This window comes from Branchiostoma floridae, chromosome 8, assembly GCF_000003815.2.
Source record: "Branchiostoma floridae strain S238N-H82 chromosome 8, Bfl_VNyyK, whole genome shotgun sequence".
Lineage (NCBI taxonomy): Eukaryota > Metazoa > Chordata > Leptocardii > Amphioxiformes > Branchiostomatidae > Branchiostoma > Branchiostoma floridae.
In genome coordinates this window covers 11,803,729-11,830,907 of record NC_049986.1, presented here as the reverse complement: position 1 = coordinate 11,830,907, position 27,179 = coordinate 11,803,729, and the positions used below count along the sequence as shown (strand labels likewise).

Sequence of the window (27,179 nt, the reverse complement as noted above, 5' to 3'; positions counted from 1 at the left end):
GGCTGCTGATCATCACACTTACAAGTACAAAATCACAGCTTCCTTTTTCTTCCACCTTATAAAACTAACAGGTTGTTCTTTTCAACCTTTTTTTAATATATCCACCAGGGAACACTAAACACTTCATACAATCTGTCTGGAAAAATAATCTTAGTTTTAGGATTCCACAAGGCAAAGAAAAGGGTCCCACAATATCGATTGTTTAACAACTTTGACATGATAACACTACTCCACCTCAGGGAATATCCAACTTAAGAATGACTCCAATGCATACAAAGCACCATGTACACTTTGTGTACATTAGTTTGGCACAATATAAGCAGTTTAACTGCTTCTCATATCAAGTACACAACATCCTTTCCAGAGTGTGACTTCTGGGTAACTTTCCCAGCTTTACAAGCATGAATTTCATGTAATCAACACTCCACACTGATTGAAATGTTCAGCGACAGGTGAAGTTTAGGAATGGTCTGACTGGGTAACTTCTCCAGCTTTACAATTACAAGCGCTTAAGCATGAATGTTACATGTATGTAACCAATAGTCCACACTGACTGAGATATTCAGCAACAGGTGAAATTTAGGAATGGTCAGACTGGGTAGCTTCCCCAGCTTTATAAGTTATGTACCCAACACTGCCTGAGATGTTGACTGACAGGTGAGGTTTAGGAGTGGTCCGACTTGGCAAAGTGCATAACAAACTGGAACCTGTCCTCACAGTCCTGCCCACAGATGTTACACATGAAGGGGTGCTGCTGGCTGTGGAAGCCTGAGTGGATACTGTAGAGGAGGAAGTCATCAAACGTCATGTTACAGTGGATACAGTGGTAGCCTTGGTCCGCGTCGGACTGCGCGGGGGTGGTGCTGGAGGCGCCGGCTCCACGGGAGAGTACGCCAAGACTGGCTGCCATGGCGCCCAGGGGGGAGCTGTCCATCAGACTGGCGTGCTTGGCCGAGGTGAAGTGGAGGTTAAACTGGTACCTTTGGGAGAGGAGAACACACTACTTACTAATATCTACAAACTTATATTCAATCAAACACATACTGGTCACCCTGAAAGGAAGAGGCTTACAAGTTCTAAAATCAACCTAAGGCTTCTGGACACTGATTACACATTTTACATGTCATATTTTTAAATGGTTCAATGGAAACAACATGAGAGTTGTATCAACAGACTCTATTCTACAGCATACAGGATTTGGCTAAATTCTTTTGTCAAGAAGATTAGTTCAACTAAAAATACAATATACCACAGAGAGACAGCTGTTCTACATAGTGTTTCTGTGGATTCATTCTTCTTATCTTGATATGCAGTGTACAGAAAATGTCCTACCTGTCGGTTGCTGGCTGTTTGCAGATGTTACAGGTGAAAGGGTTCTCCTGGTGGTGGAAGCCTCCATGGATGCTGTACATCAGGAAATCCCCGAAGCGCACCCCGCAGTGGTTACACCTGTACCCCGCAGGCGTGGCCCCCGCCGGGGTCTCCGAGTCATTCCGGCTGTTCCCACTCACGGACGGGTTAGTCTGTGGAGATACAGAAACACACGCCACCAGCGCTGTGCCCTTCACCTGCCTGCCCACCTCACTGTCATTCTGAGTGGAAGAACCACTGGCTGGGAAATCAGTGCTTGGTCCCTTCAGTGCAGGCCAGTTCTGCTGCCCAGGCAAGCTGCTCCTCGTGGCTGGTTCCACACTGCCCACAAGTCCACTCTGGAAAGGGTGAACTCTTGAAACCATCAGAGCTCCTCCTGCCGTGTCTGATTTCTCCGCATCTCTGCCACCTTTATCAGTGTCTGTATTATCTTGCTCCCCATGTGTGTTGCCAAGACTGCCACTGTTCATGTTAGTGACTTCCTGGTTTGTTTTCTCCACTGCCGCTTCAGCTGGTGTACCAGAGATGGCGGATGAAGAAGCCTTCAAGGGTGATATCTCATGCTGAGAGGAGTGGTGGTGTCCAAATGGGTCTGTGCTGTCCTCTGAGATGATCTCTGGAGTAAGAAATCAGAAGAGTCTTCAGTAATGTTATATCATATACAACACATATGATATCGTATGGTCAGAGACAACCCAAATATAACCCAGCTTTATTTGCCAATTGAAGGTTAGGCAGCCAAGTAAGAAGATACACCAAAAGGTTACTCAAGTAACAGAGTAACAGATTTCAAACTCTATCCAGTTACTTGAGTAACCGATACCTGCATACAATCCAGCTTAGCATTAGAAAAAAATTAAAATTTTACTCCCTCTTTTCCTCTTTGGAAATGTATGCTGCAGCCAATATACGTTTGATCAAGAGATCACTCCCTAGACAATAGCCTCCTACAGGCAAGCAAGCACAGGACAGAAGAGAGTGTTAGGCCATGCTGGCCCACATTAGCACCAGCTGAAATGTGGTGAAGGATAAGAAGAAGAAGTGTTTGATTACACCAGAACTCCCACCTGAGTCGGACAGTTCCTCCATCAGGTCTGTAACTGCCTTTAGGTCAGGAGAACTGGGCGGAGACGCCATGACATCATCATCATCATCATCATCAAGGCCAGATACACTGTAGTGCATAGGGGAAACAACAATCTCATTAGTTTGGTGTACAAACTGTAATACAAGGATTCGACTGTCATACACACATGCAAAAGTTACAAGAGGCATGATGAGCCAATTACCTTGAGGCATATTCAACCACCTTTCAAACATACAAGTCAAACTATATATTAACCCATAAGGACATTCAAATTTGCTTTATAATGGGTTAGAAAACATTGGTATTGTGATGGATTTTAGACATTTTCATCTTTACAAAAAGAAAAAAAACATGGCTGACCTTGGCTGCCTCCTGGTCAGTGGACTGCTATGTTCCCTTTCATGAGATGTGTCCTCTGCAACATGTGTCTGCTTCATATTTTGCTGACTGCTGGACACCACCCCTCCATCGTTACTGACACCTCCCCTGGTGGCCACATCCTCCTCCTTCTTGGACTGCTCTATGTGAGTATCAGAACTGCTGTTTGTGGCTGGAGTCTCTGATACAAACTCCACATCACTGTCATCTGCCTGGGATAGACTCTGTGCAGGAGGTGACCTCCCGACTTCAGTCCTGCTGTCTGTTGATACCAAAGACAGTGGCTCCTCCAGGTTCTGAACTGCTTGCCTGTTCGAGCTCTTCCACAGGAGGGGGATGGGTTCACAGTCATTTCCCTGGGAACCTTCAGAACTGATTGCTGGAGAGGCAGAGGTGGGACTGTCCCGCTTGTACATATCGTAGCGCAGCGTTGCCCTTCCTCCATGGTACAGGTGCATGTGCCTTTCCATATCTTCATTAGTAGAGAACTCCATGTCACACTTGAAGCAGAAGCGGAAGACTGAGTCCGAGGAGTGCCAGGTGGTGAGGTGTCCCTGCATCAGTGTGGACACACGGCTGGTGAAGGTACAGTACGGACACTTGAAGATGGCGAAGTACACGTTCCTGATGCGGCCGGACCCCCTGCCCATGGACATGTGTTTTCGGGAGTGTTCCTCCAGGTCCTCCTGAGAGGCCCCGGCAAACTTACAGTGAGTGCAGATGTAAGGGAAGTCCCTGTTGTTGTGCCTTTTGATGTGGACCTGCAAGGCGGAGTTACTCTGAGTGTAGTAGTGACACAGCGGGCACTTGTAGGGCGTTCCCTGGTTGGTTAGAGGGGGAGTCTGGCCAGGATGGACCTCCGCAGCATGTTTTGTAATCTCTTCTTTACGCTCTCCAGTAAAAGTGCAGAACTTGCACTGATAGTAGACAAAGCGCCTGGTCATTGAGACCTTCCCACTGGTGTTTGCATCAGCCATAGCTGCACCCTGAGCACCGCTGGTAGCTGGGTGGCTTGAGAGAGGACTGGTAGGGAGGAGTGGAGGGCTGACCACTACTGCTGGGGGTGGGGGGCTGGTTACAGTGCTTGAAGCAGAGCTGACCACTGCATTCGGTAAAGAGTTCACAACACCACTTGTTTGAGAGCTGGGAGTTTGTAGAGATAAATTGACAGTTGAAGTTTGTAGAGATGGACTGACGGTTGAATAAGAAGGGTGAACATCAGCCGATTGAGTTGGTATGTTGTGTGATGGACCTTGGGATAGCATCGTGCCTGGAGAAAGTTGTTGTCCCTGCTCTGCCTTTGGAGGGGAGTGAGTCTGCATGTGTTCCTCGATCTGGTGTTTGAATCTGGTAGAGAAACTGCAGTGCTTGCACCTGAACTTGGTGGTCCACCACCTCCCTTCCACATCCACGCCTGCAATGTTACTGTCGGGAGGTGGACTGGAGGCACTACCGGTGGGGTTACCAGGGGACGCTCCACGGCTGCCTCCACTGCTGCTGTTGGTCTCTGGTGGTACAACAGACACTTGTGGTTGACTCTGCAACGTGTTGGCTGCTGGGCTTTGTTGTGGACTCAGCACAGAGCTGGCTGCTGGGCTTTGCTGTTGAATCTGCACAGCACTGGCTGCTGGGCTGACAGATGCGCTTGACTGTGCTGTTGTCTCTGTTGGGGGGATCCCAAGTGCCAAATGCTTCTTCACATGCCGAGACACGTGACTCTTAAAGGAAGCTTGGTAATCACAGTACTTACACAAGAACAGCGCTCGCCCTGCGAGGTTCGTCTGTTGTATATGGTCTGTCAAGTCCTGAAAGGTCATTAAGGCTTTGGCAGACTTTCCAGGCTGTAGATGCTGCTTGACGTGTCTGGACATGATCTGTTTAAACTGTGCCACATAGCCACAGTGGTTACAGGTGTAGTCCCCTCTCCAGGTCTGGGTAGCATGTTGGGACAGGTCAAAGGCAGCTGGACTCCCTGCTACACTGCCTGCTGCATCAACAGCCCCTGCCTGTCCCTCTGCACCCTGCTGTCCTACAGGAGACCCTGTGGTATCAGGAGTGGCCCTGTTACTCGCTGCTACTTGTGGCAGGTGTTTCTTCACATGCCTGGACATGATGTTCTTGGCTGTGGTGGAGAACTGACAATAGTTGCAGTTGATGACACCACTTCTCCAGTCCTGGGTGATGTGCTGGGACAGGTTGAAGTGTGGCGGGGTGGTGGGTGGAGGGGTTGAGTTGGAAAACGCAGGTGAGACAGACAGACGACCAACACTTTGCCCCTCACTGGATGGAGTACTGGTTGTTCGCTGTAGAATTCTGCTTTCTGCAGGATTCTGGGTCCCTTGATCATCCTCTAAACCTTGATCACCAGATGAGTTTAGATGCTTTCTGACATGACTGGACATGACACTACGGTTTTGGGTAGCGTAGCTGCAGTACTTGCACAGGTAATCTCCCCTCCAAGTCTGAGTCACGTGGTTAGACAGGTCAAACTCGGAGTCTACACTAAGTGGCCTTGAAGCGACTTGTGCAGACAGTGTTTGTGGTGAGGGAAGGTTTGGGCTCCCGGCAGGGCTCTGTGACACAGAGCTGGCCTGTGTTGGTTGAGGGTTCTGGACTCCCGCTGTGACCACGCTCCCACCCGCCACCTGCGGGGACGACTGTGCTCCTGACGTGTATGGAACAAAGAGTGCAAAACCTCCCAGGTTCTGCTGGAGACCGCTCACCAAGAACACCTGCCGGTTCTGTGGGTTAGCCGCCTGCCCCTGACTTAGCACTGCGGGCTGGTTGGCACCAATGTTTTCAGAAGGCTTGACCAAGCCTGCAGGGGCTGTGGGGTTAGCGGGCATGAGCTGTAGTGAGTTCAGGAGGGGTTGTGGTGGCTGCTGCAGGAGGGTCTGTTGTGGCTGTTGCAGGAGGGTCTGTTGTGGCTGTTGCAGGAGGGGTTGTGGCGGCTGTTGCAGGAGGGTCTGTTGTGACTGAAACATGGCCAGCTGCTGCTGCTGCAGGAGTGAGGGATGCTGCAACGGGGCTGCACCTGCCTGCTGCAGTAGGGGCTGCGGACGCTGGGCAGCAGGCAATGGCTGCTGGGAAGGTACCTGCTGCTGAGGGATGGACGGCTGCTGGACAGTCTGTACAGAGGGCCGCTGAGTCGTCTGTGGCAGCTGTCCACTACTGTTTGGTGTTAGTGCTGCCCCGGAGTGCTCTGCAAGATGAGCTACAAAGGCACTGGCTGACTCAACCCTCTTCTTGCAATCCTTGTAGGGGCAACCCTTGCTCTCTTCTGTTTGCCAAATCGCCTCACCATTTTCTGTCTTTGTCTTCTTCAGTGTCACCACAAGGTTCCTGTCAGCACCTTCTTTCCTCTTGAGTGCCCCCTGAGTTGTCTTGTCTGGTGATAGCAATGCTGCATCCACATCAGTTTTGGTTTGGGCGTCTGAAGCCATAGGTACAGGTGAAGAGCGAAGTGCTTCTCCCAGCCTTTTTACCGTGTCCATGAGACTTGGAGCTGCTGCCCTTCCTGCAGTACTGGTAGCCTGACTAGCGCCAACTGCTGCTTCCACTGTCAATGGCCCTTCCACTTTCATTTTCTTCTCTTCAGAACTCACATGGTGCTTCTTAGCCACATGCGACAGTACCTCGTCCTTGACAGGGGACCAATATGCACAGTACTTACACTTGAAGAAGTGCCCATCTTGGTGCACCTTCCTGTGGTTGTTGAGCCATCCAAAGCTTGCTGCCCTGTAGTTGCACAGGTCACACTTGAAGCCGCTGCCTGTATCAGAGTGCCTCACCACGTGGGGTTCCAGAAGGGCTGGGCCCGACGCTGAATAAGGGCAGTGCGGACACTTGTGTTGTTTGACTATCTGTTTCTTATAAGCAATCATGACATCTTTGTCTGACACTTCCACAGGATCAGGATCCTTCCTCTTCTGCCCCTTCCCTTCTTCTACTTGACTGAGGATGTTGGTATCAGTCAGGATTTCAAGTACATCTCTCCTGTCACCATCTGTGGTATCTTTAGCAGTACCAGACAGAATACGTTTACCCGGACATTCTGCCAGATGCTCCAGGACCCTCCTGCGGTGTGGTGCTATGTACGCACAGTATTTACACTTGAAGCAACCTCTCCAGTGCAGACGTTCATGGCCGTACAGTCCACTGGCGTTCAGAGCTCTGTATGTGCAGAACTTGCACTTGGGACCATCGTTGATGAAGTGCCGTTGTACGTGTGTTTCCAAAGTTGCCGATGACAAGGCACTGTGGGGACAGTAGGGACAGTTGTACTTATGGTTGCTCATATTGTTTGGCTTGAGAACCTCTACTTCACTATATGGACCAATTTCATCTTTCTCCACAGCATCATGCAAAGATTCTGGCACATTGGACTGGCCTTTTCCCGCCTCCTCTGATGTTCCAACAATATCATCATCACCAATTGTTTTCTTCTTCACCGTACTTGCTCTGTCCTTACAGACTTTCAAATGCTGTAGCACATGGCCACGGTAGGAGGAGAAGAACATACAGTACTTGCACTTGAACCCTCCCCCTGTTTGGTGCACTTTCATGTGCTTTGCCATCTTTCCTGGGCTCAGGGCATTGAAGGAACAGCGCTCGCACTGTATCCCATCCTGATTCATGTGCCTTTGCTGGTGGGCCTTCATACACTTGGCATTGCCTGTGGTGTACGGGCAGTGGGGGCAGTTCATACTGTACTGCCGATAGCCTCTGCTTACCACAACTTCATCCGCCTCCTTCTTGTCTCTTGCCTCCAGGTCTCGTTTGACTTTTTTTGCGCAGTTCGCCAGGTGCTCAACAACTTCTTCCTTAGACTCGCCAATGAAGGTACAGTGCCTGCACTGGTATATGAACTTCCTAAAGTGGACCTTCTTATGAACTTGAAGCCTGCCTGCAGTCAGAGCCTTGAATGAGCACTTGGTACACTTGATTCCCTCCTTTGATTCATGCCTTTTAAGGTGCTGCTGGTAAGAGTCGGCGCTGGCAGTCGTCAGCGGACAGTGTGGACACTTCAGGCCATACTTTGGCTCCAATCCCTGTTCAATCTTGATGATGTCATCCAGGTTTTCTCCGATTTCTTCCATTTTCTGTCCGGGCATCTTTTCCTCCCCCTCCATCTGCACAATGGGCTTTAAAGAGGCGCTGCTTGTTTCTTCTGTGAGCTCTCCAAGATCAGCATCTGTGTCAACCTGTGATGTAGACATTTCTTCATTGACCTCAGACTCATTTTTAGCTGCTTTTGTGGCCAAGTCCTTCTTTGACCTTTTCTCAGAAGTGTTTTCATCATTGCCACTAGACTTTTCCTTTTTCTTCTCCTGACACCCTCCCTCCAAGTGCTTCTTCACCCTGTCCTTGTACCATGACCAGAAGGAACAGTGAACGCAGTGGTAGGTTCTCACACCTCTTTGATGCACCCTCTTATGAAAGCTGAGTAGCTGCTCACTGGAAGCTCGGAAGTTACATTTGTGACATTTGACACCATCTGCTCTGTCATGATTTGGAAGATGAATGGACAGCTTTCCTACATTGGAAGCAACAAAGGGGCAATGTGGGCACTTGTGCCCAGTGCGTAGTGTTTTCTTCACTTTGACAATAATGTCTTCATCATCACTGTCATCCCATCTCGAGTAGGACTCTCGTTTGGCTTTGTTTTCCGTTTTCTCCTTTTCCTTTGCTGTGTTGTCCGGCTCTGCAGTTTCTTCTTCTGTAGCAGTCCTTCCAGGATTGAGCTTGCACTTCTCCAGATGTGTCTGCACCTTTTCCCTGTACCAGGACCAGTAGGTACAGTATTTACACTTGTACTTGCCCAGCTTCTGGTGCACACGCTTGTGTTTCCTCAGCATGCCGTCACTGATGGCCCAGAAGGTGCACTCGTCACACTGAGCACCCTCCTCACGAAAGTGCTGCGCAATGTGGCTCTCTATCTGGGTGGGAGAGGCAGAGGAAAATGGACAGTGGGGGCACCTGTGGCTATACTGGTTTGGATCCTTTACCATAGAGACAATATCTGAGTTGGTCTCATCCACACTTGATGTCCATATATTCCCTGTCTCTTTCTGTTGTACTTTTACAACACTCTTTCCTTCTTTCCCACTGCCCTTAAGCTTGCACTCTGTCTGTAAGTGCTGCTTCACTCTGTCCTTGTAGACGGACCAGAAGCGACAGTGCTTGCACTTGAACCGTCCTATCAGCTGGTGAACCCTGAGGTGTTTGGACAACTTTGCTGTAGTGGTGGCTCGGTAGCTACACAAGTCGCACTTGTGGCCTTCCTCCTTGGAGTGCCCAGCTATGTGCTGGTTTAGTTTAGCCTTGCCAGTCACAGTGAAAGGGCAGTGTGGGCACTGGTAGGAATACTTGGGAGGCTCTTGCAGGATGGTGAGGATATCTGAGTCATCAGATGCCTCTCCACTGTCTTGTGCACTTTCACTCTGGGAATCTAGCTTGTTCTTGCTGTTCAGATGTTTTTGTCCTTTGCTTGGTGATGCCCCTTTTGTGCGTTGTTTTTTGCTCGGGCTGCTTGTCTCAGGCTTGGGTTTGATTTGACAGACAGAGTCAAAGTGCTGCAGTGCTTGTTCCTGTGTGGGTGACAGGTGGCCACAGTGGTTACACTTGTAGGCAAACCCTGCATAGTGAACCTCCATGTGGGACATGAGGGTTGACTTGTCTTCAGCCTTGTATGAACAGAAGGTGCAGGGGAGCCCAGTGGTGGCCTGGTGGTGCACCATGTGTGCCTGTAACTCAGGCACGCTGATGGAGGTGTACGGACAGTACGTACAGCCGTTGGGGTACGTCTTGTGGTTGACAAACACACGCGACACGTCCACATCCTGCTCCTCTGCCACGGACTCTACGTTGTTGAAAATGACATTCTTTGGCTTTGCTGGGGGTGACATTGACTTCCTCGCCTTGTGTGTCAAAGCCTGCTTCCCCAACACTTTACTTGAAGTTTCTGCTCCTCTCTTCACAGGGCTCCTCTTCTTTGCTTCCAATAGGTCAGAGTTAGAACTCCTGTGGACCTTGATCATGTGCCTCTGTAAATCTTTCACAGTTTTGCCAGCAAAGTCACATTTCTGACACTTGAATCTCTTGGCATGAACAGCCATGTGCCCGCAGAGACCCTTGACAGAGTTGGACTGATAGGAACAATGTGTGCATTTGTACCAGTCAGTTTTCTCTTTCTCTTTCTTATGGGCATCTGCTATTGTTGAAAGTGCATCCTTGTCTTTTTCATGTATTTCCTTATCTTCCTCACAACCTTCTTCATCTTTGCTCTCTTTGGTGAAGAGTTTTTGTTTCTTCACAATAGGGATCACGAGTTTCAAAAATGTTTGGTCCTGTTGAGCAGGCTTTCTCTCCTCCTTTCCTGTTTCTGTCCCATCTTTCTCCCCAGGCAGTTCATTTCCCTTCTCTTCCTCCCGAGTTTTAGCATGTTTCTGCTGAGTGTGATGCTTGATGTCAGCTTCACTTTGGGCATGATAGCTGCAGTACTTACACTGGAATTTCTTTTTCCAGAACTGGATGATTTCTGTCGCTTCTGTCTTTTCTTGTAATACGGCTTCTTTCTTGTTCTGAAGGTTGTTTTCTATTGGTTTCACAGCATCCCAAATTGATCTCCCCTTATACGGCCTTGGTGCTGAACTTGCCTCCTGATCATTTCCTTTGGCGCCTTTCATTGCTGTTGTCAAGTCTAAGGGAGCTGAAGTCTCGTCAGATGAAAAAATGTTTTCTTCAATTGGACTATTATCAATCATTTCACCTTTAGTCTGATTTCTATCAGATGGTGTGATCATATTTGAATTGCAAGTCTCGTTCTTGCTATCTCCAGGGCTCTCTGTTAAAAAGCTCTCTGCCACTGATGTAGCTTCTTTACAGTCTACACCTTCTGCAATGGTCCCAAAATTCATGTTTACATCTTCATTTGGAGCCTCAGTACTGGAAGCTGGTACATGTAATATGTCCACATTTTCTTTACAGCTAGACTCCAGGTTTTCTTCTCCTTTCTTGTCTTTAATGTCTTTTCCACTTGGAACTGCATCTTTGTCTAGTTCATCTTCTTGCCCAATTTTTTTCAATGACTCTTGACTATCATCCCCATCACTGTACACACTGATGCGATTCTCACCTAATGGCATCTCTAAGGTTGGAAGGCCAAGGTCCAAATGACAGGTCGGGGCCTCTAGCGATGACTCAGCTGATTCTGGGTCCCCATCTTCTGTAGCAGTTTCAAAAGTCAAGTTATCCATCTGTTCTTCAGAAGTTTCTACTTCAGTCACTGAGTTTAAGGTCACATTTTCTGCCACGTTTTCAACAGTGGAGTCAAACTCTGAGATATCAGCAAGCTCCTCTGCTGTCATGCCCTTTTCTGAGAACATCATCGTTTCTTCTTCCTCAGTTTCATTTTGTCCACCAGCAATTACATTCTGCTTGCATTCTTCCTTGTTATTCTCTTCTGAGCCCTCCTTGCAAGTGGGTAAACTTTCTTCCTGTTGGTAGCTTCTTTCATGCTGATTGTTTACAGTCTGTTTTGACAACTCCGTCTGCAGATTGGTACTGATTTTGTTGATAAGTTCCCCAGGCACATCATGCTCTATAGAATCTCCTTTCACAGATTTCTTGCCTCCTACTAGATCTATAGAGCTTGTTGTATCTTGCTTGCTTGACTGAATCATTTCTCCTGCATTCACTTTACTTTCTGTAGCTTCATAGCTTTCTTCTACCCTCCTGTTTAGTTCAGCTGGGCTCTGATGTACTGACTCCATCCTGATACCATCCTCCTCATCACTTACACTTGATTCTGTAACATCTTTTGTTGTTGCTGTATTAAGTACAATTTCATGACAGTCTATTGTAGTTTCTGTGTAATGCATAAAGTTTTCCTTGGCGCTAACAGAAGATTGTACCATTGTGGTCTGTGAAATGACATTGGCTTTGGGATCAATCCCCAATGAGTATCCTTTGCACAGTCCACAGGATATGGATTAGACCCTTCAGTACATTTTGCTTGGACAAGTGGCAGGCTAGCATTATCAGATTTCTTTTGATCGTTTGGCATTATCTGTTCTGTTTGGCTGATGTCCTTCAGGTCTGTTGTTTGTTCGCTAATGTTGTAAGGATCAGTTACCGGACGTTTCTTGTCATCAATCAGTGCATTGTCTTTGCTATCTATATCATTGGAAGAGGAGCTGTCTCTGCTAGCAGTAGGCTTGCCATATCCTTCTGCGAGCATAGCATTCACTGACTGTCCACTAGAATCAATTCCTGGAATTACCTCACCTCCCGTGTCTGGTGTAGAATGAAGTTTAAGAGACTGAGGATTCTCAGCACTGTCTTGACTCTTAGCACTTTCTTCTACGGTATGACTGTCCAAATCCTGGATGTTGGTGAAGTTATTTTCAGAGGTTTCGTTGATTTGTGGTCTATGTGCTGACACTGATGCAATACCTTCAGTAGTAGGCTGCTCTTTGCCTGTCTGTATAGCAGAGGTCTGGTCCAACTCAGAGACGGCTCCTACTGAATCCTGAGTAATAACTGGAAACAAAAGAGCACCTTATATAAGATTATGACAAAGCTTATTTCTTGCAGTTATACAACAAGACTAAAAAGCTGTTGAAAATCTGAACATCAAATCTAATATAGACAAAGTGAATAAAATGAAGATATCCAGAGTATTAAGTTCAAAGGATATCTTATGCTATCAAATTGTCCAAAATATGACTTTTGAAAAGTTAAAAGGATAACATATTGCAACTCTTCTGTAATGTGTCACTAAACAATGACACAATCACTGAATGTTAAGACTTATTAACTATTAACAAACAATCCCATTCCCACTAAAAGACTAGGATAATGACCAACATGTTAATTCTTCCTTACCCAAGTCTTCTGTGCTGATCTTATTGTTGCCTGTCACCCCTCCCTCCTGATTGGTACAGTCCCCCTGACCTTCCATTCTGGACTCCTCCCCGAGCAGGTTTGGAGTCACCTTCCACTTTTCAGGTTTCCAAATAAACCTACCAGAAAATTGAAATCAGATTTTCAAATAAACATATCAGAAAATCAATAACTGCAGGTGCAACCATAAGTGAATATCACACACATAAGCTTTATACAAAATAAATAAATACAAATCATCCAAATGTAACAGGAAAGAGGATTAAATAAGGTGCAAAGCTTATACATGAAGCATGAGACCTTTCCAAATGATCCAAATTTTAGATTTCGTTCTTAACTTCAGTGACAATCTACTGTACAACTATCACATCTTCCAGTTGATAATTAGCAATACCAAACACAACTTGCGAATTGGTGATAACTACTAAAAAACAAATCTGTAGCTAGAAAGGTAACACTTTTGTGAAAATGCAGAATGTTTTCCCTGTGGCCTGTTGTCAAGCTAGTCATGCACAATACTATACTATAAGGCTTGCCCTATAGTATTGTATCCGAGAAAACTTGCCCATATTTGCTGAGCAGCTAATATCTGACCTAAGCTCTGATTGGCAACTGGCAAAGGAAGAAAAAGGAACACATCAGCAAGAAAAATGTTTTTCCCTACCAGGAAAACATAACTACTAGAAGTGAAACAAAGCTTAAGATCAACTCCTTTTTGTTAATAAAAGAGAATTATAATAAAAAGAGGTTTGATACTGAGAAAGGAACATTACAGTTATTATCTTATAGTTCAATCTGACAATTGGGAATGTGTCAGCCTGAATAGATCAAAAGATAGAGATCTCAAAAATAATATTATCAAGCTTTGTCTACAATGGTGACGGATCTATGTTTAGACATCTATAGATGTTATCTATTTTATTAAAACATAAATCAGGTTCATGTGACTTCACTTTGTGACCATGCTTCTAGGTATTCTCCAAGCAGAGGTTGAGTCACAGAAATATAGCAGGATTTTTACCGACTTGCTCCTCTCACCTCTGCCACAGTACGGAGAGGAGCAAGCCGGTAAAAATATTGACTTAACTACTATATTTCTGCAACTCAACCTCTGCTTGGAGAATAGCTTCTAGGGGGCTTAAACCTAAGATGCCTAGGGTGCCATTTACACTTGGTAAAATCTATGCCAATCAATTTGCTTGTAAGTTGTAGAGCAAAATGTGGTTTTCTTAGGTCCTGTTCACACTCAGCAAAGTCTACGTGGCAAACAACCAGAGAGACAAAAGGTTCACTTGCTGTGGCCTAAACAACATGTCAGACTGGTCGCTGACTGTCAGGTCCCCTACAAAACATTCCTCTATCAGGCCCTTTATATAATCACTGACCTTGAAAACCACAATTAGCTTTTTAGTGAATTGATTCGCATAGTTTTTACCGAGTGTGAACAAGGCCTAAGCCACTTATGCACAAGAGCTCTCTATCACTCCAATTTGATTACCGTATCTAATGTTTAGATAATAAAATAAAAAAGAAATTGCCGCTGCAGCACCATTACAAGCCACTAGAGTGCCCATATTCTATCATTTTGAGGTCTCACCAAGAACTACCTGCATACCAAGTATAACTTATAAGATATTGGCTATCTATCCAGGCCTCATTGTTATCTAGACTTGTCGGCACACAGACACACACACGTTTACATACAAACAAACGCAACCAAAAATACAACCTAATTTTTGCAAAGGTAAATTTAAATGTAAATTGTTACATAAAGGGATAGGATACAAGGACCAGGACCTTGCAGAATCCACTGATGGAGAACCATCTACTAGTAGTACTAGTCAAAAAGAGTTGAATAAGTATACCAGTGCTACCAGTGCTGCCAGTAGAGTTGTGGAATACTTCTGTGGTAAAGCCATACCATGTTTGCCATCACCAGTCACTACTGAATCATAGCAACACTAAAAATTATGTACTTAAATCACAGTCCAATGATTAAGTGTTTGTGCTGCAAGGTTACAAAGTTCAATTGAGGTGAGGGTACTAGTAGCAGTGCTATACAAATAAAGAGAATGATGACAGAACTTAACAATGCAGACTTTGTTTTCCCCAGACCTTCGTCTTGTTTTGATGGTCTCTGGTTATGTCCTGGACATATTTTGTGTTTCTGAATCTTATTCAACTTCAGGCCAGAATATCATCTTTCAACTAACAGTAACACTGGGAAGTGGGAACCCATTGTTTTCCAGAAAGATGTTAATCTTTGTTAGAATAGTAGACATGTGAGCAACCAACTGTCAATAATAAGAGCAGTTACATGTGATCTAAGGTCAGAGCTGAAGGTCAGCTGTGTATTGTCTAAGTCCAATAAGACATGCATTCACATGGATTACATGAAGTGGAAAAGGGGCAAGGTCAGTGAGAAGAAAAACATGTGTAATTACAATCCTTTCTGAGAAAGGCATTAAGTTGCATAACACAAACAGGGATCAAATTTGAATAAACATAGTGACAGATTTGTGAAACATGAAATATTTTTTGTCTCCGAAAGCTAAGTGGTATTACATTCTAAGGATAAACCGACTTCAAAACAACACATTTCTGACATTCCAAACTTATTTGGAGAGCAAGACAGATTAGGAATTACTTGCTCCAGGGTATATGGTTCCATAACATGGGCACTGGAGAACTTGTCTCAGTGTATTTCATCAGCCACCTGCACTGTATTACATTTCAATTTGAGCTTTAAAGAGTACTTCTTTGTAAGATCTTTGTTAGGTGAGCCATTGCAGCAAGGTACAGTCACATTGACAGTTATTGTCATACAGAAGTAACTGAAAGAAAAAAATCATCTATATTTACAGATTATTTTTGCGTCATCCTCATATTTTTATAATTTCATACAAATAATAAGGTGTGATGGTTTTATAAATACTCTCACTATTTTGGATGCTTAAGTTAACATTACAATTCAATGACCAAAATCACAATCCCAATCATGTAGTAAACAATACTGCATGAACAGATGTTAAGGGTAAAGGTTAACCATATAAAATATTTTGGTAACTTAATAATATCACAGTATCACATTATCTACAGTACTTCAAAGTACAAAAAAATTCTCTTTCTCCTCATGATTGAATGAAAGCTTATTTCATGTCCTCTTAGTGTGTCCCTCTGAATTACATTTGAGAATTCCAACATTCTTACCAGATGTGGACCTTCACATTCCCTGGCTCTATAAACCTTGAACTTGAAGCTGTCCTGGTTGATGGCCATGTGACAATCAGTCTTCAGATGCTTCGTCTACTGTCACTCCACCTCTGCATCAAGTACTGTATCTGGAGACAAAAGAACATAGTCATGAATCAGCACTAAGAATATTAAATGACAAACATGAACATATTCCGATCACAAAATTCATGCAGACATTTGGATAGAAAATCAAATGTCAGAATCTAATTTCAAAGGCGTCAGACTGTGATCATTATCTTTAACAGTTGACGCATATATTTCTATGATGCTAGCAAACCAAACATGATGGAACAATGTAATGCCAACATCTGCTTGAGCTCGAAAAGCCAGAATGATAAGTGCCTTTACCAATATTGCCAGTTTGTCCAATATACCTGCTAGGCAGTGCTAGCTATAGACAAGCTGCCTCTTTACAAATGATGAATGTATGCATTATGCAGATAACATATATACTGTAACAACAGCACCAATCACATTTGTCATAATATTGACCATATAAATTATTCAGAATAATGAGATTTCTGAAATGATTAGTCATAACACTGTCACAATACTAGTAGCCCAGTATGGGGTGTCGTAGCAACAGTTATCAGTTGATAACTGATATTGGTAAGATAAAGCCCTTACAGAAACTGGCTATAATCAAGGAGGTACTAGAATTTCAGTTTGATCATAACAATTGTGTTTATAGTTTTGCCTGAACCATGTCAACCCCTCTCAAAATCCCCATAAGAAAAATGCCCCTGCAGTTACAGAACAAACAGCTAGGAGGCCCAAACCTACACCACTTCTTTCCGACATTCAAAGGTATCTGCCACATAAAAATTAGAAGATTACAAGATACCCAGGACAAAAGTTACAAAAAATGGAATTTTCTTTACTATCAACTGGGAATTTTCCTTGTAGTACCCTGCAAAGCCACCAGGAGGCCCATTATCAATCTTCACCTTCATCTTCCTAAGACCTCCCCAGTCCCCAATATATCAAATATCACCATAAACCATGGTACTGACATTATTGCTCCATAAATAAAAACACACACACACCCAAAGCATTACTGTTTCGGTGATCACATACAATGAACGAATTAAAAATCCCCCCTATAAAACTGTTTTTTAAATTCATCATAGTCAAGATAAAGCAAAATACATGTACATTGCAGACATGAGATGCCTCCTTGCAGCATGTCTACTATAGTATTCCATAACCTGACAAAATCAAGCTCCTAAATTTGTATCAGCCCTTCCATCTTAACAGTGAAACACTGTATAAGTAACTACATGTAATATTAGACCAATGTTGAAGACCAAGTCTATGCAGAAGTTGCATCAGCCAAATAAAAATCAATACGAAGAATAGTACAGAATAGAACGACATTCAAACTATACACTGGCCACCTGGTTCAGAAATGACATCAATTATGCAAAAACCTTTCTTCTATACCAAGTCATAAACAGTTCTATTGTATGTTATAGCTTAATACGGCACAATCAATATGACACACACAGACATTCCATATGGGATTTCTTCCATTCATGCTTTCAATGTGAATACATTGGATACAGCCTTTGTTGTTCAAACAATTCAACCCTAAAACCCTCCACAACAAAGTAATCGGAATCCTTTGTACTACAAGAAAATGGGGAAAACATGACTGACATGAACTAATTTGAATGACAAAAGCAATTACACATTCAAGGATGTAGGCTCTTACCACACAGCAAAATGCATATTGTTGTATACTTTCTCAGACAAAAACAATGAACAAAATTTGTTGGATCCACAATAATCCAAGGAAGTTAATTATCATATAAACAATGACAATCAATGTCAAATTTCCTTTTTGGTAACTAGTCAATAATAGACTTGCACATTACAATTCTATATAGGACATTGCAGCCTTGGTTTCAAAATGCACACCAGGAGGCCCAGTTGCCATGAAACATCAGACATAATGTTCCATATACTCCATAGACCATACACATGCTATGCACTTAATACACAGCATTCCAAAACCAAATAAGTCCTTGCAGATAAAACGCCACAAGTCGTGCCCAGCCAACATTCAATGTCACATTCGAATTATGTTACTAAAATTGGACGTGCTACTTTTGCTGCCATTAGATGAGCTCAAATACTAGTACATGTACTTACTTTTTTATGCTATAGCAATAGAATAAACATGGTACAAAGCATACATTTTGCAAGTGGAAAACTAGGTAGCTGTACTGTGATACTTGGAATACTTGTTATTGTTATGACTATCATGCCAAAGAATAACATTTGCATTACTTGCATGGCATGCCCTTTTGATAGCAGATTTCTTACCTTAGATACACTGAGTGAGTGTATGCACATCAGGTCTTAGTCCTAATTTCTATCACCTTTCACAGTTGTCTATGTTGCGTATGGTATGAATCAGATGTACAAAGGATTCAAATACAGGACTCTAATGCATTCAGAACCCAGCAGGATGTCATAATTTCAATAAGGCATGACCTACACAGTTTACACACATAGACACTGCAATGGACACCCAGAACAAAGGATTTGTTCACATCATTTATATCTGATTGTATGCAAAATAGAATAATAGCACAATTAATTGAAGCATGTTTTGTTCCTACCAAATCGCTTCAGCAGGAGAAAAATTGCTAATTCAGACAGTGATTCTTATGAGATTAACAGATAAAATGTGAGCTTACATAAGCTTGGTGTCACAGCTACCCATTTAGGATGTATGGCATTCTCCAGCCTTAGCAGACATGAAATCTACATGAAATGGGATGCTGCTGACATTTGTTTCCAATCAGAAGCTGCATAAACCTGCTGAAGTAGGTCGCCAGACAACTTACCTGTAGTTAAACCACTATCACTCAGCAAAGTAGGTCAGAATGCCAAAATACAAATTACATGGAATCTTTATATGAGTATTGAAATCATAGATGCTATAATAGTTTTATTCTACACATCACACCTTAACTGAGTAAGTTAACATTTTATCACTACTAGTACATCATTACATTGTGAGATCACTGAAAGATAGATAAGAATGTATTTTTTTTAGATAAAGCATGATTGTCTAACTGTAGGTGGGTTCACACCTGTATTGGATACCATACATGAATATTAATAATAAGTTTATTGCAAATAAATATTATACACAACCTGAATGGGCTGCTATGCTCTGAGTTTCAGACATCTGGTAATCAAAGTTGCTAGCAATGTTTGGACCCATTTTTCCCACAATAAATCTATCTTATACAACAGTTTCCATGGACGTGAATAAATCATTCAGACATTCAATACAAAATACATTAGGAATGAGACTTTCCCCTCATGTTTTATTCACTTTTGTACCTGATCAGGCATTCATGGCCAGAACTATAAACTTGATGTTATCAGAGCACTGGCACGACAATAGCATATATTACATTGTATGGTTGTGGAATATAAATTAAACTGTTTCAGACAGTTGCTACATGCTGTAATCAGAATAACCTATAAACTCCTAACCTTAGCAAACATGGGCTTTAAAATCTATGTTTGGCCTGAAGACGCTGCAAGCCAACACAATAGTGCTTTTACCATGGTAGTGAGAACGTTGAGCACTGAAGACATCCCTTTTCAATTGCTATTTGGCATTCTTGAGTCACAAGATTCACATGACCCATATCAAGAGGCTACTATTGAGATCACATGGGGCCCAAGCAGGGTGACAACTTTTCTCCAGAAACTGGTAATTAATCAGGCAACAAAAATCTCGGACAGAAATCTGTTTACCTACAGTTTGAACTGTAACTTGTGTAAGCTGTTTCAAACAATTTAGTAAGTTCTTTTGACAATATAGCCAGGCCAATATCAACATCTTATCTCGATCTCCAACTTCAATCAATTTCAAAACCATGCTTAAATATAGGAAAAGATTTTTTTTTTAAATATTGTTCCTCAAAAAATAGCAGTGTTTTCCTGCATAGGAAACTGCCCAAAGGGTGATAACAAGCAACATTGAGTTCATTGGAATCAAACTTGATGAGTATGTGACTGACAGAATCTCAACAAAAGGCAAAGCAATCTCATGACAAATAGATTCAACAGTATCTAACATGGAGTAATATAGAAAAGCAACATGACTTGCCAGTTCAGTAATTTGTCATCCTCACAAATTTTAAAGTTTGTCATGGCATCGCAAAGCCAGATTGCTAAAAACAAAGTGCGCCAATAACGTGTTAGAATGCTGCAGCTGGTTGTTGCATTTTCCTCACCATGAACATTCTTGCATAACAAAGCAAAAATCCAATTGACATGATCACTGACAACTATTTACCATGCAAAACCATGTGTGAAAGCCAGATTAATGCTATAAAGATTTACATGCCTGTCATAGACTTTGTGTCCTTTGCTGCTCAAAATAATCAACTGATACAAACAAACTAGAGCTTTATGAGAGCAAGGACATCCTTGATGAGAGTTGGTAAAATTACATATTAATATTTTATGATCTTTGTTGCCCTTGAATATTCTGTTATATGATGCATGACCAGATTAAGAAAAACATAAAACTTTAAAAAAATATATAACTGTTATGGTAGAGCATGACATTTTCTGTTAATGCAAACTGACATATGATGATGCAAGAATTATATGTACCACTGCAAAGGATAGTGAAGATACAATTCTACATAAAAAAATTTTATACACTGTTCATGTCTGGGGATATAACATATCAATTCCAACCATTTGTATTAACCAAGGAGGTTATGTTGTTGTGCCATTTCATATCCACAAAACAAGTGTTATTGATCTAACAGACACTCGTGGACAGATCCTGTTAGAAAATTCCAATCTCAGGATAACGATCAATAGGTTTTAAGTTACAATGACAGGAATGCAAAGAAGGAATATTAACAAAACTTGGAACTTGGTAATTTTTACCAATCTAGTCAAGCTACAATATGTAACGTTACATGCATTATTGCAATGTTGACATCATAGAAAATCTATCAAACAGCATGTGGAATTTCAATCTAAAACCAATTTCCTGCAAAACAAATTAATTTGTTTCACATACATTTGCCACACAGGCCAGTACTTGTCCAATGCAAATGTATTTTCATTAGTTTCTTACAGGCTACACCATTAAAAACAAATTAAAAGAACTATGCAACAACTATACTGTGTAGTCATCAAAGAAATATTTCATTACTAGTATGTTACCCTTGTTTAGTCAGTTGGCTTGTTTGCCAATTAGAACTGTGCATCAAGTCAGTTATTTGGCAGGGGTACCATAAGTGCCAAATGCTTATCAGTGCTGTTCACATGTGCGTGGTGTCGGACACTCTTTTGAACTTCCCAGCAGCTCTGAAGCAGATTCAGACGTGGCAGCCATGTTGGAAACGTGATCTTCACGGCCAACAGTTGACAAGCTCTCCGGCTAATTTTCCATGAAAGGAGGTCAAAGTACTGACGAAAGTCCTATAATTTGAGCTTTACCGACATTTCGTTGGAAACTTCACAACAAAGACCAATACTAACTACGTGTCAACTGTTTGTTCAGTCCTTTACTTTGTCGCGACTTTGTAAACACAATGCTTTTTTGAGTTATCGTTAAAGCGGCATGGCATGCTACTATGCCCCACACTAGACAAAGTTTGAATGAGCTTCAAAATTCCCTAGATAAGTGAATACCGTGAGTGCTGGCCTTACTTGTTGTGCTTTGGTGGCGTATTTCAGGCGTGCCGTGCGCCTTCCTGGCTGTATCTCATGCAAATGTAAATGCTGCTCAACTCGGCGTGTGCGACTATCTACAGCCAGCGGCATGGTCACTCGGCGGGGCGCTTTAAATTACAAGCTGACACTGCAAGTCAAACCCCGTTTTTTCCTCGTAAACAGGACGTATGCAAAACGCCACTGCTATGACGTTAACAACAACACTTTTGGAGACTTAATGACAGGCCTATTAGTTTGTTCCACCGGCTGGAAACGGCATGACGACCCACTATCAACATCAGGATCTAAACTCCATACCGAAAGACTGAAGTTCGGAAGCACGCCCCGGTAGGCAAACTGGTCCATACTTTGAAGGGCACAGTAAGTCAACATGACACTTCTGACACAAACAAAAGTTACAACCTTACTTACACTACAGTTGCTAAACTGTTGGCAGCAGCAAGCCGCGCTAAACCGGGCAGAAAATGACAGCTGAACGATCAAAAGTGAACAAACAACTTCTGTGCCCTTACCTCTGTCAGTCCGCCATTGTAGACAAGGTATACATATCCCAGCAGCCACCGGGATTAACATATATCAAAGTGAAGTTGGTGGTTGGTCGATATTGTTTTACAAACAACTCCAAATTAATGCAAGAAAAATTGACAATAAATAATACCGTTTATATCGACTTACACAAATGGTGTGAAAGTAAGCAGACTAGATATTGTTTTCACTTTTACAGCTATCATGTTTATTTCAAACCCTGGCGTGCGCAAACGTTATTAGTTCGTATGCAAATTTCCGAAGCAATTTGAAAGGGTTGTGCTTTTACGTAGCTGAGTGAATGGAATGTATTGAATAAGTGTATGTAATTACAATTCTTCCAGATCAAAGACGTTACCTAGGATGCTTGATGCATGTATTGTCGTTAATTCAAAGCTGGTATTTATGGTGGTTCGTGGACTGCCTATCAATCTTGTTCAAAGCATTTCTGCCAAGCCGGATCGGAACATGTCGTGACTGATATTTCGACACGTAGACGATGAAATGTTGAAATCTTACCCGAACAATGTACCTTTGTATGCTTAAAATGCATTATGTTATGTGTACATTTGTCGGAATCATTTGGGACTCAAAAGAATACCGTAAAATGGAAGCTTTACACTACAAACGACATCGATTATAACTTTTCAATACACCAATCCAAATACAAGATACCAAGCACACTTTCCATGCAGTCAATACATAGCTGATAGTATCATTGAATCATCTATAATAAATGAAGGTATTATACATAGCGTCGCACCTGTCTCAATAAACTAGTGATTTGGGACTAAAACAAAATACATCATACGTCGATAACAAAATAAATGTACCATACGTTAATAACAAAATAAGTGTACAGTAAAACCTAAAGAAAATGGCTAATCGTTTCCAGTCTTTCACATTGCATATGTTCTTCACACGTAGTCTTAATTGATTAATCATTATTAAAATCAATTTGTCCTATGCACCAGCAAGAAGCTTATTGATTTCAAAATACGTGGACAAAATCTACAGCTGCATTCTAATATCAAAGAACCGTTCCCGTCAAACATCGCATAAATATAGATGAGATGAGACTGTAATCCCCAGATCTTCCCGTACGCACCAAATCGTTAATGCATTTTATTCATAGTAGTTATATAACGTTACACTACATACAGTCGGTTTTATAACAAACGTTTATGCTGAGTGTGTGACACAGCCGGTGAACTGCAATATTGCATCTTTGCACCCGACATATAATTTGTTTGTTTGTTTTGTGTGTTTTCTGTTCTATTCAATTGTCCGTTTTGATAAACAACAGTGACATTTTCTCCAGATGGTGAAAATATCAAGTACCGTGTAAACAAAACCAAATAAACAACGCTTATAACTGACATTTTAGAACGTCTGTCTAGATATACTCTCTATATAATTGCAAGTTGAAATATAGCTCAAGGTCCGACCGTTAACCTTGCACTATTTATTGATTAGTCTGCGAGTCCCCTGCCATACGCCGAGACAACGTTTGGCAGTCGTAACATTTCGAGTCGGTGGTGACGAACCCTTCCTTACTCCGGCGTATGTTTGTAGCCCTTGGGCGACACTATATGTTACTGTCAGAGCTCTTTGCTAACACAACAGTACTTGTTTATTAATCAATGTTCGTGCCTTTAAGCACGTTTCAGTTACACAATAAAGTCATGTAGACGAACACAAGAATTCTTAACACACCAGTTTCATAAGAGCCGGAAAACATTGAGCTATAGTATTGGGGATAACAATAAAATATTGTTTTACACCAGCTGGGATGCGTTACTACGGCACAGTCGAAGGTCTTTGTTTCAGACAGCTTCAAATGACAAACTTGAGGCATGACGTGACACGAATGGAACTCTGGCAGTGCGGAACAAGGCTAAAGGTCACCCCGCAGCTAGCAGGAAGCCCCAGGCGAGATGGGATAAGAAAACCGGGTGGTAATGCCGCGCCTTCCTTCAGCGAGGCGGACTTTCCAGTCATGGCGACTAATGCCGCGACACGTTCTATCCGGATACAGTTAACAGCTGTTGCTATATACATGACAACATCCATAACATATGATCACATTGTGAATATCAAATGTGCGTATCATGTTCTGATTTTGAACGGAACAATTGCTAGGGAACTTCATGTACTACTGGTTTGAGTTGAATTCATTAAACAGTCAGTTGAATACGTTTACAGATTGTTGTATACTTTTACACTTACAGTGCGTAATGAAAACCATTACATACATGTTTACATGTCCATATCCCCAATAGCTGCGACATTACATTACATCGATGGTCAATTTTGTCAAGATGTTGTGACATCAGGTAGTTTGAGTTTGAGAGGCTACGCGCTAATAAACTTAAATTGCTATGATTTGTATCGAACAGTCAGCCAAACAAACATCTACAGAGAGATGACGAACAAGAAGGTTCCGTGGATGTGTTTTCTACGGCTATGTACCAATGCCCCATACCTGCAGTCCTCAGCAGAGTTTAGCAAAGGGTGTCCGTGGTCATGGTCCAGGGACGCTGTACAAGGGGAGGGCACGTATTTAAAGACTTCATTCTGTGAATCAGACGAATTGACCCTGTTATCAACGGGTCACTCTCAAGATCCGTCAACATTTAACCTCCTACGTATACCATTCTATTGATACTGAGGACAATTTAATACGAAAGGAAACAAGGATGATGCGCAAAACCAATAAGTTCGTCGTTCATGGTGTAAGTCAAAATTTTGACATTTGATACGTGGGAATCTGTGATATGTGCCTGTGTTCCTTTGCTTCATTGAAGAATCTTATGTCATGCACATTGCACTTTGCCCTTTGGAACTCTCCTAGAGTTGTTGGACCGGATTTGTGCACTGGGCGTTTCCTTCTCTCACAGTTTCAAGGGCAGATTTGGCGTGGTAAAATGTCCCATCAACATCAATTAGATTACAAAGAGTGAAAGATCATAATAGTGAAGAATTACTCAGTGTCAAGCTGCAACACACTAGCTAAACCACACAGTCATCACCACCGTAACCAAGGACATGTCATGGCATTGACGTCCTTGAAATGTACCACGATGTGTACTATATGCAAAGAATCTATTGTTAAACCAGACATTGTCATTTGTATTACACAGTTGTTAAGCATGCATATGACACTAAACGAAACACAGCTGTGCACGTACTGGTTGCATACTAGTAAACAGCATGATGGTACACGTTTAAAAACGTTATTTAAACTTACCTTAGCACTTTAGTTCTTCCCGTGCCTAATATCTTAAACTACAGTGCCTAAAATGGGCCGGAGGCAAACTTGACAAATCTAAACCAACGGAGACTCACTTTCCACCTAAGTAAAGAATGTGGCAACTCATGTGAAAATAATTGTCTGATTGTAGTACCCCAGACACAAGAAAGTCAGAAAACGTGCCCTGGAGGCCTCCATGGTTGACTTGGTGGAGGTCTGCTGGGACACATGTACTTCTAAGAGATAGGATGTCACAATTAAGTCAAATTTGGCATATTTTCCATCTGCTTCTATGAAGGACAAGCAATTGTTAATCCAATTGTGTTGCATTTCATAACTCTGCAGTGTTTTGAAGATGACCATGCAACTGGTAAAAATCGTAGTTTGAATCAAAGATGCACCAGGCATACTGTGACATGCATTGACCTTTCGTCTGCTTTGGTGACTAAGTACTGTAATTCTCAGCTCAGGCGTAGCCTCGGTCAAACCTCACAAGTCACGGAGCCTCAGATCAGATGATAATCTTTGCCCCTTCTGTTTGAACAGGATACGTTACAGACGGCAACCTTTGACCTTAGTAATCACAATCGCCATCATTCATCCTACATTTTGATTTTCTAGAAGGTCCTATAAGTTAAGCTGGTCGACCTGTACAATTCATCAAGGAAACAACGTTTGTGAATATATAAACTTGCATTCATTTTGTATAGTATACCTTCAATTCTCACATATTGTGCGCAAATGTATACATTTGCGGTTTGCGAAAGTTGCAAAGCTGCATTGACAATATGTACAATATAATGTACAGTATACTATGTACCGACCTTTTTCTTAGCCCGGGGGGCTTCCATTGTATATATTTAAGGGTAAGTGATATGTCGACCATAAATGATTATGCGTACTACAAAGAGCCAGCGAGGGGATTTATGTTCATTGTAGATATCATGGTATGCGGAACTTTGCGGAACACACAAACATTGAAAGGACAGAGAAAGCTCGGTGCGTGATTTTTATCGACTTAACCAGTCGTTTGTTACGGTGTCCGGTCTGGCACTCGGACGAAGCTACATTTATTTTCTGCAGGAACTTATTTCTTCCTGCTCATTATTCACGATGACATGTGACTTTGGGGTATAGACAAAGTTAACAATGCTTGTCGGAGCGGGGGTGGGGAGTAAGCATTGTAAATATGTTTTTAGACAAAGGCACTCGAGCAAACGTCCTCTATACACCAACCAACATACTATTCTACAGGATACAATAACATGTCAACAAATACAGAATGAACCAAAAGATCACAAGGCATCTTGTTTTCTTAGCCTATGTACTATACAGTCGACAAGTTTCATCTTGTATTCTTAACGCTTTTTGAAGTTAGTATGAGTGTCTGTATTTGCTGCTGTGAACATTCGTAGTATATTATGAATGATTGAATGAATTTTATTGCTAAACAATCGCACAAGGTACGATGTATGGCGACTATATAGACAGTAGTACTATGCAGAATACTACGAGGCTACATGCAGGACAACAAAATATTACCGATAACCGCACAGTCACGTATGGAAGATCTGGTCTCGCATTTGGAATAAAGTATAAATACATTGACCTACGTAGGCGGATATATGAGTTAAACACGATAGCAGTATGCGGAAAATAACGTTCTGTATGTGT

The 27,179-nt window shown here is 42.4% G+C and overlaps 1 protein-coding gene across 1 annotated transcript; it reads right to left on the bottom strand.

The window, feature by feature from the left end:
* Positions 1-42: 42 nt before the first annotated feature.
* On the bottom strand, positions 43-22,376 carry LOC118420799. The gene is made up of 7 exons (XM_035827798.1): positions 22,240-22,376; positions 15,953-16,083; positions 12,725-12,861; positions 2,819-12,379; positions 2,439-2,545; positions 1,333-1,987; positions 43-980 (listed from the first exon to the last, which is right to left on the bottom strand). Exons 4-7 carry the CDS (start codon positions 11,752-11,754, stop codon positions 665-667), a joined length of 10,014 nt encoding a protein of 3,337 aa, XP_035683691.1. The 5' UTR covers positions 11,755-12,379; positions 12,725-12,861; positions 15,953-16,083; positions 22,240-22,376; the 3' UTR covers positions 43-664.
* Between the last annotated feature and the right edge of the window lie 4,803 nt (positions 22,377-27,179).